General features: G+C 26.1%; 1 protein-coding gene across 5 annotated transcripts in view; it reads right to left on the bottom strand.

Annotated features, from left to right (window-relative positions):
• LOC136074990 (uncharacterized) overlaps positions 1–14,180 on the bottom strand; it is a 79,719-nt gene extending 65,539 nt beyond the window's left edge. For 4 of the 5 annotated variants that reach the window (XM_065787173.1, XM_065787172.1, XM_065787169.1 and 1 more), the window contains exons 1-5: positions 12,555–14,180; positions 9,467–9,751; positions 9,281–9,308; positions 7,025–7,089; positions 6,758–6,817 (exon numbers count right to left, since the gene is read on the bottom strand). In XM_065787173.1, the coding sequence (XP_065643245.1) occupies positions 6,758–6,817; positions 7,025–7,089; positions 9,281–9,308; positions 9,467–9,751; position 12,555 (439 nt within the window). In that variant the 5' untranslated portion in view covers positions 12,556–14,180. The remainder of the gene's footprint in view (positions 1–6,757; positions 6,818–7,024; positions 7,090–9,280; positions 9,309–9,466; positions 9,752–12,554) is intronic. The other variant, XM_065787170.1, reaches the window with a different exon arrangement.
• Between the last annotated feature and the right edge of the window lie 3,270 nt (positions 14,181–17,450).

A 17,450-nucleotide genomic window follows, 5' to 3' on the forward strand; every position in this document is an offset into this window, starting at 1 on the left:
TTAGTGAACATATTTGCAGAAAATAGAAACAATAGATTAAAGCTTGTTACAACTGCTAAAAACAATATTCAGAAAAGAGACAGCCTTTCTGAAATAAATTATAGTAAAACAGAAACAAGTAAATATTCCAATTGACAGAGCAATTAAACTTCCGTGGCTCCCTAAAATAGGTCAAAAACTTCAAAAAAGAACTGAAACCTTACAACTTCAGAATAACTTAAACTACACCACCTACGTTAAAAAAACATCATATGCAACAACAAGTCAAAGTTAATTCCCAATAGTTATCCCGTTGTATACAAATTCACATGCTCATAGTATACATTTTTTGGAAATGCTATTATAGGCAGGCACAGTTTTTAGGATAGACCAGTTTAATTTAAAATTAATATTTTTTTCTTTCAGTAGCCAAATATATTTTGATAGCATAGTCACTTTAGAGTATTTTTTATGTTTAAAAGATTGTTTGTGGTTGGCATAACGTTTTTTCCATTTGCCCTCAGTTAAGCCAATATATTTATAACCGAGGGCAAATGGAAAAAGCGTTATGCCAACCATAAACAATCTTTTAAACATAAAAAATACTCTTAAGAGACTATGCTATTAAAATACATATGGCGACTGAAAGAAAAAAATATTATTTTCAAATTAAACTGGTCCATTCTAAAAACTGCGCCTGCCTATATTACCATTTCCAAAAAATGTAACCTATGTTTATAAGAAAAATTTGAAATTATTACACATTTACATCAAGAAAATTTACTGAATAAAAAATCTGAATTATTTTCTAAATGCAGGAATGAAAATAATTTTCTTTTAAAAAATTATAAAAACAAATGACCAGTCTAAAATTACACTAATTCTAAAGAATTCTTTTCATGATTTTTTAATTATCTAATGTAGTTGATGCAACCTTCCTGGTTGCAAAATACTACAGTTATTACATAATTAATTATATCAATTCCCAACTTCCTGTGAAATAATTTTTCTTTATTTTGAACTTTTTGATGTTTAGACATTCTTCCTGATGAGCCTATTGATGGTGAAACATGCTGTAGAAGATAAAAGTTAGTAAGTGTTTTTACTAATTTATTATTGCTCTATTCTTTAAGAGCATTGAGCTCTTTATTTGCAAAATACACTGACATAATTTATTTATACATAAATATATATATATATATATATATATATATATATATATATATATATATATATATATATATATATATATATATATATATATATATATGTACAACAAGATATGTATATCATGTACAATAATATATGACATTGAAACATTTAATATATATATATATATATATATATATATATGTATATATATATATATATATATATATATATATATATATATATATATATATATACATATATATATATATATATATATATATATATATATATATATATATATATATGTATATATATATATATATATATACATAAATATATATATAAATATATATAGTTAGTTAGTTAGTTAGTTATAAAACTGCGTGAATCTTATCCAGAAGCTAAGACGTAGCAACGTTCAGTTATATAGCAGCCCAGTACATTTTTTTTATTTTTTATTAAATCAATATTTCCTCATTATTCATAAACTATTCATCAAGGCTTGCTTTAAACTTGTTTAAGCTCTTGGCCTCTTCAACAATATCCGGAAGTTTGTTCCAAATTTGGCACACTCTGTTTGAGAAGAAATGTATACTTGAACTAACCGATGCACAAAATTCATTTATTTCATGAGGGGTGAAACACTGTATCCTGATTTTATATTTGTGACCTCTATTTGAGGAACATGGGCCATCTAATTCAACATTTGACTTAAAGACTGGTTTGACATTCAGATTAACATACTCTAAATGGTTCAGTAAGGTCAAGGTGAGTTTGTATTTCCAAGTGTTTATCAAGAGAATCTTCTATGGCTATTAATTTGCTATCGTCAGCATACATTTTAAATGTGTTTTTCCCAACTTCTGGCAAGTCGATTATGAATAGCAGAAAAAGAATGGGACCCAGAACTTGACCCTGAGGAACGCCACTGGTAGAAGTTACCCATTCTGAAAATGTATGACCAATAATTACTCTTTGTTTCCTATTTGTAGGGAAACTTTTAATCCAGTTATATATTTCTCCTGTTATACCATATGCTTCAATCTTTTTCAATAACCTTTTGTGTTCTACTTTATTAAAAGTTTTTGAGAAGTCAAAAAACATTACGTACAACGGTTTACCCTTTGCAGCTTCATATGTAATGGTCAATTGTCTCAATCAAATTTGTTGTGCATGATTTGTTTGGAACAAAACCAGTTTTTTTTGAAACTGAATGTTCTAGAATTATATCCCAAATAAGCTTTCCGAACAACTTACAAATCATAGACGTTAAGGATATTGGTCAATAATTTCCTGGTTCAAGTTTTGATCCCCCTATATAAATAGGTCATATATTTGCAACAGACCAATGGAATGGAAAACAACCAGTGTCAATATTTAATTAGAAATTAATAGCAATTGGATCAACAAAACCTTTTGCAGCATGTTTTAAAACAAACAGACTAATTTCATCAAAACCCATCGCTTTTGACTTATCAATACTTTCTAACATTTTAAGTATTTTTCATTGGTAATCATATCAGATAATATGCTGTCATCACACTTATTTTTACATCTTTGTGAGAACTTGGGTATTGCCTGGTTATCATCTTTTACAAAGACTATATTTAATTGCTTGTTTAATATATTTGAAATGTCTGATATTTCAGTTGAAATTTGTTCTTTTTTATTTTTCATGGCTCTAATTTGGGACTTAACATTTTGTTTTTTATTTACGTAAGAGAATAAAAGTTTAAGTGTTAGCTTTGCTCTTTTCACTAAATCCATTTCGTATTCTCGATTTGATCTTTTAATTTGTTTTTTAACATTACCACAAATTTTGTTGAATTCCTTTCGAGATTCTTGACTTTGCCGATACGCATTCGAATAAAATAGAGATTGTTTCATCTTTATTGCCTTTTAAACTTTTGCATCCAGCCATGGTTGGCTACTCTTTTTTTTGTTATTAAAAATAGGAACAAACAATCGACAAGACTCATTATAAATATGTAAAAGTAACTCATAGCACTCATAGACTGATTTATCATAAAATAGCTCAATCCAGTTGACTTGTTTTAAGTATTCAATCATTTGTGCATATTTACCCTTTTTAAAGCAAAAGTTATCTCTTGTCAATACTATATTGTCACTAAAACTTGTAAAATATTCTCAAGTGATGGAGTAATGGTATTTTCCTTTTTCATAGTGACCTTACTGTGGACAGTATTGAAGAAAATCTATTCAATTCAGATTGCAACCAAAAATAAGGTCAAGGGTGTTAACTGCAGGAACAGAATCATTTTGTTTAAATGTTAGAAAGTTTATTACTTGGTATAAAGAACAATCATTTAAAACTTTAATAAACTCATGCTCAGTTGAGTTTTCATTTGAATGAGTTATTGGACCGTCATCTGTCCAATCTATATTAGGGAAATTGAAATTTCCTATAACAATGAGATCCGTGTATTTTTTGCCACTTATGAGTTTTGAAGCAGTTTTGATTGAGTCCAAAATTGATTTTGAGTAATCAGCTGTAGAATTTGGTGGTTAATATATACCACCAAGAATTAACTTAAAATTATTACAATTTATTGAGCACCAGACTTGTTCAATCTTTGTATATATATATATATATATATATATATATATATATATATATATATATATATATATATATATATATATATATATATATATATATATATATATATATATATATATATATATATATTAATCATTAACTGTAAAAAAATAGTACAATTTACAAAAGTTGCGTTAGTTTACTTTGGATTTTTTAAAGATTTTTTGAGATTTAAGAAATTAAAAAGTAACTAAAACTTTATAAAACTTTTATTATTATAATTAATCTAATTATATTTATAACATTAACTATATGTTGTTTTATTTTTATTATTATTTGATTTCAAGTCAAAAAGATTATGAAAAGAATAAAAACTTTCTAAAAAAGCTTTTCTTTTGTTTTTTCATTTTCTAAATGTAAAATCAAATAGAAAGCTAAATATCAGAAGTTTGTATGTATATATATGATTGCCAATAAACAAAAGCAAACTTTACTCTCAATGAATATATTAAATTTGTTTTAGCTTTCGAAAAATTCTTCATATTGTAATAAGTTTTAACTCCTTTTTTAAATCTAACGTTTAGTAACCGAATGACAGTTATAAATGTTAATTAAGTAGTTACTTGTATAACAACATTAATCAACTAATTACGGGCAATTATTACTTTCATCTCGTTTTTTTGTCTTGAAGAAAAAAACAAAATTAGTTGTTTATTACTGAATTTGAAACTTTTTTCCTAATTTTTATGAAAAATCTAAAAAAAAATTTTTTTTAGAGATTTTCTTTCGGTTCCAATATAAATGTTCCTGCATGCAATTATACTTACAGTTTATTAATTAAAAAAACCCATTCTGGTTGGAAAGGAACACTTTAGAAACCATCATATTAAACAGTGGATAATCATTTTTAAAAAATGAGACATCATCAACACATTTAAGGAAATCAATAAAACATTTAGCCCTTCATGTAAAACCCAAAAAATTACTTAAAAATTCAGCGTTTCAAAATACTGGAAGAGAAGAGGTAAATAATTCCTTACAATTGCAGAAAAATTTAAAAAAACTTTATGCAATAAAATTATTTTTTCAAAAATCCCTAATTAAATTTATTTTTTTATAAAAGATAAAAAAAATATATCGTAGGTTTATCTAAATTAAACTTTGCAAATCTGGCAAGGGATATTATTTTTTTTTTTTTATTTCTTTTCTAAGCAGTATAAAAATCAGAACATAAACATATAACTGTTATATAAATTTTGCTAAAACATAATTCTAACTTGTAACGTAATTAAGAATGTACTTAAGCAACTATTTTATGAAAAAAATACAACCTTTTACAAAATTTGGTATGCCATCTCTAAATATTTGTTACCTCACCTAAAGACAAAGCTAAATTGTTTGCTAAGAACTTCTCACTATATCTTACTACATCAATTGATTTCACTAGTGACATTCTACCTAATATAGCCGATAAACAGGTTGATCCATTGCTCGACATTTGCGTCACTTTCATTTATATCTCACTCAGCTTGGATATCTTAAGTGATTACCTGATTAGATTTTTTGACATTTTAGCTTAAAAAGGATCTAACTTCTGCTACAGCATGAGGCTCTCAGTGGCTTGTGAATTTTAACTCAGATAAAAACTCAATTTTTTTTCAGCTAATCATTATCACAATAACTTAGATCTATTTTTATGAATGGTAATTTACTCGATGAAACATTTACCCTTTGTCTTCAAGAATTGAAAGACAAAGGGTAAATTAATTTGAACATAAAACTCTTACTTCTGATCTTTCTGAGAAACTATATATCAAATCCATTGCAAAATAAGCATCTAATGTTGCATTTCTTTATTGTGCTCGCCACTTCCGTACTCAGGATTCTTTATCTTAATAAATCTCTAATCTATTCTTGCATGGAATACTGTTTTCCATATCAGGGGCAGATCTTACACGGATGCTCTTTCTCTTTTAGACAATGTGCAAAAACCTCCAACCTCACATTGTCATGATGTTGCTTCTCTTTCTCTTTTCTATAAATAAATGTGTTTTAGTAGATGGTACAAGAGACGCTGCTCTAAAGAGCTAGCGCCTCTTGTGCCATCTACTAAAAATCATTCTTAAGATACTGGTCAAAGTCTCATCCTTTTACTGCAACTGTTCCTAAGTGCTCTAAATATTTTTATTTGTCTACTTTTTTTCCTTGATATCAGTTCTTTGGAATTCGCTCCCTTCATCTTGTTTTCCTGATTCATACAATTTGCAATACTTTAAGTCATTTGTTAATCGTTATTTTGGTCTACAAACTTTATCTTTTCTCTCCCAGTAACTTTCAGCTAATATTATGACATATTATAAAAACATAAAAACATATTAAAAAACAAATAGAAAAAGAAGGCTGAAAACTGTGATGAAATTATAAGCTGGATAAAAAAGATTTTTGTTCCAACAAAAAGTTTAACTCAACTTTTCAAACTGGCACCACCGAGATGTGATGATATCAGATGTAAAAATTAACTTAAAAGTTACAAAATACTGTAAATAAAAAAGAAAAAGGAGAAAAAGGAGAAATGCTGACAGCTGCTGAAAAAGGAGAAAAGCTGACACCTGCTGAAAAAGAGTTGATACCTATTTCTGAAACCCTTAAATATTCGTAAAATGATTTTATGAGATTTTCAGAGTATATGATAAATATGAGTAATATGAAGTTGATTTTGAGATAAACTGAAGACATGCATAACAACTCTTAATACAGAGACACAATAAAAACAAATAAGATTCTGATGATAATGATATTAAAAAACAATTTTTTAATAATTTTATTAATTGAATGATATTAAAAAATTTTTTTTAATACAAATCATTAAAATACCTGTCATGCAAAAAAAAAAAAAATTACATGCATTGTTTTGAGTATAAGCAAGCACAAAAGTAAAAGCACAAGAATTAAAGAAAGTGTTTATTCCCCACTCTTAATTACAATACCCTAATCCACTAAAACAAAATATAGATCAATCAAGCATAAAAAAATAAAGGTAACTTTGAAGAAAATTATGAAAATTACCTTCCACTACGATGATGTTTTCAGTACTCTTTTTCAATCTTTTATCAGAAGCTACAGGCACTAAAACAAGTAGGAAATTTTTATGCAATATTGTAGACTGAGACTTATACATGGTGTGAGCAGACACATACATGGTGTGAGCAGACATAAACTAAAATTCATTATTATTCAATTAAATGAACAAAACAAACAGAAACACCAATGTTAATAGCTATTTTTGGAATATAGTAATTGTTTTCTTTTTAAAATAAACAGAATTATAGTTACCTTTTTTTTTTTTTTTTTTTTGCTTTTTTTTTTTGCCAGACAGACTTTTCACATTTCTGGATAATCTAAAGTTATTACTCTGAACAATCAAAAACTTTCACATTAAAATAAATATGGAACATATTTATGAACTTCTATCTTTTGTTTGTACTTTTTTTTTGTTATTTTTGTTTAAAACAAAATTAATAACTTTTTTTAATAAGTATTTAAAAACAAAAAATAAAAATAAAAAAAATGAAATAAGAAAAGAAATAAAAATGAAACGAATAAATAACAACTGAAATAACTAAAATTCATTTTTATCGAACTTTTTAAAAGAACAAAACACACAGAAAGCCAATCATTAATGATTATTTATTAACAATTCTCTGGGTCTCTATGTCTTATGAACTTGATGTTTCTATATTTTAAGCAATTTTACAAAAACCAGTATTAAAATTATCTTTCATGGCAGAAGTACTAGTGTCTATTTCTGATGAACTTGATGTTTCTAAATGATATAATAAAGTTATGACTACAACCTATGGTTGGGGTGAAATAAATTCGATCAAACTCTAAAACATTAATTCTAAATTCCTAAATACAAATATATGCAATTAGAGTTTATCAAAGACTTATGCAAATACAATTATTGATATTTTAGTGAAATTACAAATAATTTTAACTCTAATTTTTTGTTTTTTAAACAAGTGATCAACTCTAATCAACTTTAGTAATTACTTAAATCTTATTTACATTTATATTTATTTTCTTATTATATAAATTACTCTTATATATCTTAACTTGTATTATCTTAACATATTATCTTGTATGTCTATTATTTTTATTTTTTTTAAGCAAAATATACATTTATTGATTTGAGAACAATTTTCTAAAAACTCAATACCTCAATAACATATCTCAATAAAAGATTTACTTTTATTGAGATATGTTATTGATATTGTTATTAAAAAAAGGTTTCTTTGCTATTGTATTTTTATACTTAATTTAATATAAAGTAATTGAAGAACAAATACTAAAACTGTTTAAAGAACATTTAAAGAACTTGTAAGTCAATACTGATATAATAATGGTATACTGACAATGATATAAAATTAACAACAGTGAGTGTCACTCTTCAAGATGAATTTTTTGTCTTTCTCTTTAACTAAAGCTACCTACCTTAGACTCTTAAGTCGAGAACTACACTACAGTTAAAGAAAAAACTAATTTAATTTTTTTACAACTTTTTTTTATTGACAAATCTCTTAGCTCTTATTTAACTCTCACAACTCTTTTATTTTGAAAACAAATAATAAATAAATAAAATTGCTACTTATAGTTACGATAAAAAAACTCAACAAAATACCAAAAAAAGTGTTAATCAAAGATGGTTTTCTAACATTTTTATAGTCTGTTTCACAATATTTTAAATAAAATTTTCCATAACAATTGCCAATATAAAACACAAAACTTTACACATTGATTCTAAAATAACTTATATTTTTGTGAAAATTTCTGTAAGTTTTTGAGAAAGTTTCAGGAAAATTTTCATCCCTATGAGGAACGTTGAGATCCACCATGTTACTACATTTTGTATAACTGAATGTAATGCTAAACTTATCTCTTGCAAAATTTTATATAACATGTTTATAAAAAAAACCATGCCAGTTGTACATACTTAAAGAGTATGGATAACACATTAACACAAAAAATAAATATAACTTTTTGTTATTAATGTGCTCCAAGAAGACCTAGCAGTCTTAAAAAATAAAAGAATTGACTGCAAGAATAATTCTAGCAAGACTGAAAAAAATTCTAGCAAGAAAATTTCTGTGATAAGACTGCTAGAATTTTTTTCCGTGAATTACCATAAAAATGGATATTCACTCAAAACTCTTTTTTCTCAAATTTCTAAAAACTTTAGATCTTTTTGCTATTGATTGCTAATAAAAAAATATAAAATTTTTAAATACGACAATGTCTGCGTTCAAACAACTATATTTTTATAACTGAGATTAAACTCATGTTATTTTCTAAATCATCCTAATATATTTAAATATATATATATATATATATATATATATATATATATATATATATATATATATATATATATATATATATATATATATATATATATATATATATATATATATATATATATATATATATATATATATATATATACATGCATATATATAAATATGAGTAATTATTATCATATAGTAAATAAAATATAAACGTATATAAATATAAATAAATAGATTTATTTACCTTTTTTTTTCTTGACTATATAAGTTATCTAAAATTTAAAAAATGATTATTTTTATTTAAAAACCAAAAAGAAATTTATAAACCTGAAGCAAATTAAAAACACAATTTTTGATTTGTTTAAATTAAAGAAACATTCTTAGAAAAAAGTAAAAAAAAAAAATGTTATTACTTTTTAGTTAATCTTACCTCTGATTTCTTTCTCAATATCAGTTACTAAATCATAACGCTCAAAAGCTTTTAACTCTTTTTTTAATTGCACCCATGAAAAATTGCCGTTTTTTTCCTTCCACTTTTTTAAAACATTGTCAGCTTTCTCATAACTTTTTGTTTTTTCACAGCCAATGTTATAAAGATCTGAATCACTTAAGCCTAGATGTCTTCCCCATCGCAACCAGACACTTCCAATTTTATGGCTTGTTTTACCACAACATCTTGAAATCAGTTCATCAGAAGTCAAACTATTTCTTGACACTAAATATAAGAAATTTAACTTTCAAGGATCAAAAAAAAATTTAAAATAAACAAATTAAAATAGATAAAAAATTAACCATTAAAAACAAGGTAAAAACTAAATTAGGAGTGTCATGTATTTACATATATGCCGTAAATGATAAAAATTATTGTAGAGTCTAAGTTTTGTAAGTTTTAAAAATAATATCTACTTTTTCTATTAGTTAAATGAAATGCTTATAACTAAATGTATTGGAAAATGTATCTAATGGGTGATGCGGAAGTTATCGGACAAATCCTAATTTCATTACTTAAGCATAAAATTTAGTTTTTGTGGTTTTATGCGTAGCCATAAACGTTCTATAAAATATAAACTTTATTATTTGAAACACAAATATTTAAAATGAGATTAAATGTAGCTGAACGAGAATCTTCTCGAAAGCGATTAAAAATCTTTTTTGTAAATAAACCTAATATAAAAAAAAACCACCCGTAAATCATTTTGAAAAGGAAGGATTTGCTCAAAGCACAATATATGATAACCTAAAAAGACTTGAAACTGTTCAATCATTTTCTGATAGAAAGCACCCTGGTCGTCCGACATCCTGGACTAGAGAAAAGAAAGCCAAATTAACGAGACTTGTCAACAATCGAAAAGGGGTCAGTCATAGAAAAATAGGTATTAAATTCGGTGTAAATCAATCGACAATTGGTCGTCAGTTAAAAAAAATGAATATTAAGTATAGACAACGTTAAAAGACTCCAAAATACACTATAGAACAACAAATTAAGGCAAAGAAAAGAAGCAGGAAACTAGTTAACCAACTCTATAACACAAAATCGCTTCTAGTCATCGATGACGAAAAATACTTTTGTTTTGCAGGGGACAACATGCCTGGAATTTCTGGATACTACACAAACAACAAAAAGACATGCCCAGAAAGTGTTCGTTTTATAGGAAAAGAGAAATTTCCAAAAACATTATTAACGTGGATAGCCATATCTGACTGTGGTATGTCCGAGCCATTGTTTCGCACTTCCAAGGCTGTAACGATCAATTCATCAATCTATATTAATGAATGTTTAGAAAAACGACTTCTTCCATTTATTCACAATTATCATGGAGACTTTAAATATTCATTTTGGCCAGATTTAGCAAGTTCTCATTATTCTAAAGATTCTCTAAGTTGGATGGACCAATATGTCTATTACGTTGATAAAGAATCCAATCCCCCAAATGTGCCTCAAGCATGACCAATTGAAAATTTTTGGGGACATTTGGCACAGAAGGTTTACGAGAGAGATTGGCAAACTTCAACAGAGCAAGTTTTGATTGATCGCATTAAACTAAAACTACAAGAAATTGATTTAAACTTTTTACAGTCGCACATGAAAGGCGTCAGAGCAAAATTGAGATCAATTGCAGATGGTGGTGTTTTTTCATATAAAAAAATAATGTATTTTTATTGAAAGATAAATGCTTTATTTAAAAAAAATATAATAGTAGTTTGTTTTTTTATTTATAAATAGGTTATTGACATTTTTATTTTGTCCGATAACTTCCGCATCACCCGTTTGAGTGCGTAACTTTTATAACAAAATATTCAACTCCATCTTGTTATTTCTAGTTATCAAGTATCGTCAACAAGTCATCAAATGTAATCAATCATCACCAACTATAATTAACTGTCTTCAACAGGCCAAAATACTAAAGGTTTTATATTTTGGCCTGTTAAATCTATTGTTTCAACTAAATATTCACAAGATGAAAATAAAAGCATAGGATGCTTAGTAAATTTTGGTAATATTTATAATGAGAAGTATATTAAAATATTACCTATATTAAATTTATGATATGATATGATATTAATAATATGACATGATATTAATGATATGATATGATATTAAGTTTATGATATACCTACATTAAATTTATGATAAATTAAAATATTACCTATTTTAAATTAATTATAATGAGAAGTATATTAAAATGTTACCTTTATTTAAAAAAATGATACGGTTTTTTAAACACTTTCATCTGGGTTTTAGAAAAAATAATTTTATGGCTAAAAAAATTAACTTAAAGTTTAATTTTTTTTCCTGTAAGTTTAAACAGGCTTAAAACTTTTTATTAAAAATTTGTAGTAAGGTAAAACAGGGTTAATTTCTAGTAAGTTAAGATTAAAAGTTACTTAAGATTAAAAAAAAAAGAAACCTAAAAACAAACACAAAAACTATATATTACTTTTGTATTAGTTAAAAACAAACTATAACAATTTATCTGTCTCAATCACAACATAAATAAATGCTGAAGTTCACAATCGACCATAAATAATTATGATACAATCATGAAACATTTATATTTACAGACCACTAAAAAATTTTTTATTTAAAGAAAATAAAGTTACTAAAAAAAGCCCGTCTATTTAGATGAGGAACTTCTATTTAGGTGAATAATATATTAGGAGCCTGGTGCTATTTCTGTTTTCTCCTTTAATAAAAAGTAAATCTATATGACTACCCTGTAAAAATTTTTATTTCTGATTCATTCACTGAGCTTTAAATAAAAAAGCATGAAAGTAAACACACATTTACTGACAGTTCTGGTTTCTGTGAAACACTGATAAAACTATACTAATTAAAATTATAGGATTCATAACTTATATAAACAGTATGTAAATATGTACATAAACAGAGGTTTGGTTGATATTAGACTTAGATAAGAAAAATCTTTTAATAAGCACTAGTGAAATGTTGCAATATTAAAATTCTTAAATTTGCAAACTAAAGTATAATGACATAATTTTATACTATTATTACTTACTTCTTTTTTTAGTATATATTATCTGTAAACTTTTGAGCTTCGAAATTCACTTTAACAGCACTTGTTTAAATGTTTTGAAAAACTTTTTTGAAAAAATAAAAAATTTAGTAAAAATTTATAAATAGTGAAATTAATTATCTAATAAGTTATAAAAATAATTAAAATGTTATGCACATGTAAATAATTAAATAACAAATTTTTTGTAATATTTGCAATACAAACTCTTTATAAGTAGCTACAAAATATCTATGAGTAGCTATGTTTAAGTATATATATATGTATGTGTATAAATCAGGATTGTCACCGTTATTTAAGAACAAAACCTTGTAATTCACACCAACTTTATTGATTTCAAATTAAAACTTGTTAAAACGACTTCCAACGTAAAAAATTTTAAATGCGGTTAAAAGAGTAGATGATAAAATAAATGTTATTTTTTGTTACGTATCTTTTATTACAAGTCAAACTTTCCTTACAAACTACAAATTTGAAAACTGTATGAAAGCTTGATCACATTCATTTGAAGTAATATGTAAGCAAGAAAGAATTAGTTTTAGTACTATAAGCACTATATAAGCAAGAGTTGTAGTACTATAATACTATATAAGCAAGAAAGAAAATTGTTGGAGCATCAGTTTGATAACCTCAGTAAAATTTTCTGCAACAAACTAGCAATGTAACCAAAAAACTTAAATTTAGTCAAAGTAAACTCATCCTTTGTTCCCCCAAACACTGTATCATAGCTCTTGCATTTTGGTTGCTAACTTTTCGGAAGATTCTCCCAATACTTATATATTTTATCAAAATTCTTTCTAATTAAACAAAGTCTACATGCAACTTTTTGGTCTTCAACCCAGCATGTTGAGCAAAATGTCCCAGCATGTTGAGAAAAACTTCAACCGAGCATGTTGAGAAAAACTGTCAAATTCAGTAACAGTTATATAATTCGTTCTTCCAGCCGCAAAATCATTAAAAAGGTTGTATGATGCTTTCATTAACTCCCCTATATCAGGGGATATTAGAATATCCCCTAATATAGGAGAGTTAATGAAATTATTTCAAGTAAATTTTTTGTTGTGGGATGACCTAAAAATTTAGAGGTAAAGTATCTGGATTCAACATGATTTAGATCGCTGCTCCAAAACCGAATATTTAGATTCAAATGAAAATTTTGAGAAGAATTGTTCAGGCTTTCATCAAATGAAACAGTATAATAAGGAGATTTTTTTATATTTTTAGTTTAGAGTCTGTAAAAATAAGGCTTAAGGCCAAAATTATTATATATATTATAACCAACTTTTGTTCTACCCTGTTCATAAGTTTTAGCAGTATTGCTATCAGGGAACAATATTTTCTGATAAAGTAGGCTACTTTCATTACATAAGTTCAATGAGAAATTATTCTGTATTGCATGTTAAACGGAATAGATTTCTGCACAATTTTCATCACATTGATCTACTGTAAAAATTGCTTTCTTTTTAGATGTAGACTGTGCAGGCATGAATAAGCAAGATACAAGCTTTTACTTCTGTGGATGTTTTTTGCCATCCATGTGACAAAGGATAACTTAACCATTCTTCTTTGAAATATCTTGCCATTTAAAATTTTAAAAATTTGTACTTTTCTAAAAAAAGAGCAATTGTAAACACAATGAATTTCGATAAAAATGTTAAATATTAACCCTGGTACACTGGAATATGAAAATTTTTATTAGAAAACATTTCAAAACATTAAAAAATAATTAAAAAGTCTAAATCAATCATTTCCCCTAATATTTACACCAACATTCATAATTATTCATAATTGTTCATAATTATTCGAATGACATAAAAATTTTTTAAAAATGCTACTTTTTATTTAACTATTTTTTATGTTTATTTTTGCACTATCAGATAATTTAAAAGTAATTTGATTTAAATGCTTTGATTAAAATCTTGGCAATAATAAAAATGCTAAAGTGAGCAAAACTACATAAAAATGGACAATCAATGACTGTAAACATGGACCGACATGTCGAAGTTTTATACTGCTCATTAAGGTGGGCAGTCTGAAATCATACTAAAACAGCCTGCTGCCGGGGGCTTTAGTACATACATTGACTAACAAATTGCCTGACTCGCAGCAAGGTCAGGATACATCGACTAACCATATTTTTGTCATGATGATTTTTTATCTTATACTGCTGAATAAGGTGGGCAGCCTGACGTTATACTGAAACAGCCCGCTGCCAGGGGCTTCAGTACATACATCGACTGGCAAACATCCTGACGTACAGCCGAGTGCTGTTACATTGACTGAGGGTTATTATTCTTCTTTTTTTTTCTTTTTCTAAAAAAGTTGTATGGATTATGATGAGCAAAAAGAGTAAAGGTGTCTTAGGTTAGTAGAAGTTTTACATATTTTACCTAAAGTAAAATAGTTTTACCATTTTTACTTGTATATTTCCAGAGAAATGGCATATATATAAGATTCTAGTTTTGCTAAAATCAAAAATCTTATCAGCAAATAGAAGATAATATAGCAATTCAAAATAAAATGTCAGCATTGAATAGAAAAAAAAATGATTTTAAATTCTATGTTAATAGTAAATAAACATGAAATTATTAAGTTTTTTTGGAGACAATGAACTCACAAGTAAAAACAAGTTGTGCAAATTGATTAATCTATTAAGAAATAAAAAAACAAAGTTATTGAAAAAATGATATATTTGTCAAGTAAATATGAGTTTGTTATTTACTTTCCACAATAATCAGTATTAGGATGATCAGTACTGTTTTCGATTTTCATTAACAGTTTTCTAAATTCAAATAACCAAACTATATGTTAATGACAGTTAAGTAATAAACATTGTAAAAAATCAAAATCAAAACAAAATTATAAAAAAAAGAAATATAAATTCCATTTCTAAATCTGTTTGAGTTATTTTAAATCTGCCTTAGACAAATCTTAGAACTGTGTCAAGCAAGTATAGTTCTTGAAAATTAAAAATAAAACAAAAAACACACATTTACATTCATATCATATTACACTGTATTATGATAAGAATATGAGTAAATACCTTTTATTTCTTAGCTGTGTCAAATTTAATATTTTATTATAATAAAAATAAATTTTAAAAAAAAGATACTATATTGCATGAATGTATTCATACTCAGTATTAAAAAAAATTAATAATAGCAAGTGGGCTTGGTGCAAACTTATCTTGACCATATATATATATATATATATATATATATATATATATATATATATATATATATATATATATATATATATATATATATATATATATATATATATATATATATATATATATATATATATATATATATATATATATATATATATATATATATGTATATATATATATATATGTATATATATATATATATGTATATATATATATATATATATATATATATATATATATATATATATATATATATATATATATATATATATATATAATAATATTAATAATAACAATAATAATAATAATAATAATAATAATAATAAGAGAGAGCTGTGGCGTAAAGTGGAGCTGACCAAATGTATATGGTCAACTATGACAGCTGAACTGTATATAAGTTTCATATTGTTTTCAGATAAGCATCATAACTATTTTTAAACAAATTTGTAGTTTTGGAATTTTTAACTTCATCCGGAAGTGTGTTCCAAATATTAACCACTCTATTTAAGAAAAAGTATTCAGTTTGACGACAGTTATTTGTGAGCTGTTTGGTTAGTCGTTCCTTATTTCTTCTAACTGCACCTGCTGGCCCAGGACAATCACCGGATTGGGACTTTTTGGAGGGTGGATCCAGGATGTAGTATTAGGACCAGTGCTTTCCTTAAGTTACTGAATTGGATCTACCCGTGTGCTACGTGCTTTGATTGATTGGATATTGAGTAGGACTAGTCGATCTTCATATTTTTTTCCCCTTAATGAATGGCATAATTTAGTGGCTCTTCTTTGTACTAGTTCAATAACTTTTTCATCGGCTTTATTAAGAAGAGCACATGCAGGCTTTCCATACTCAAGGTGAGGTCTCACAAATATGGTATAAAGTGTTTTAAACACTAAAGGGTTCCAGTATCTAAACCTACACTTGAGTGAAGCTAGTGCTGCATTACCTTTAACTACTGCCTGTTTTTGATTGAGCTGACCATCTTAGATCGCTAGTTATTAAAATTCCAAGATCTCGCTCTTGGTTGGTTGACAATAAATATGTTCGGCTGTTATCTTTATTTTGTATGCTAAATTTGTGGTCATAAATTATTTTTTTGGACGATTTTTTTATCGTCAATACTTTGCATTTGCTTGCATTAAATTCATGTACATTTATGTACATTATAAACAGTAGAGGATCTAGAACAGATCCTTTTGGCACACAACTCTGATCTTTTATCTACTCAGAGTAGTTTTCGTCAACAAGAACTCTTTGTTTTTTGTCCATAAGAAATGCTTTTAGCCATCTCAGTAGTTTACCTTTGAAACCATAGGCCTCAAATTTGACAACTAACGCTTCATGACAGACTTTATCAAAGGCTTTAGCAAAATTCAGATAGATTATGATTCCGTAAAGGCTACAATTCAGTACCTCTGATGTAATGTCTATTACATCAGAGGTACTGTATATCTTAAATTTGTAACACATGATTTTTGTCTTACAAAGTCTTGTTGATGCTTAGTTATTAACTTGTGCTGAACCAGGTGACTCATCATATGTTTTTTCAACAATCTTTCCCTGATTTTACATATTATAGCTGTTAAAGATATTGGTCTAAATTCAGACGGGTTGTTTTGTTTACCTTTTTCTTTATATATTGGTATCACATTCGCTTCTTTCCAATTATTAGGTATTATACCTGTTTCAAATGATGAAACTATCAGAA

This window comes from Hydra vulgaris, chromosome 01 (assembly GCF_038396675.1).
Source record: "Hydra vulgaris chromosome 01, alternate assembly HydraT2T_AEP".
NCBI lineage: Eukaryota > Metazoa > Cnidaria > Hydrozoa > Anthoathecata > Hydridae > Hydra > Hydra vulgaris.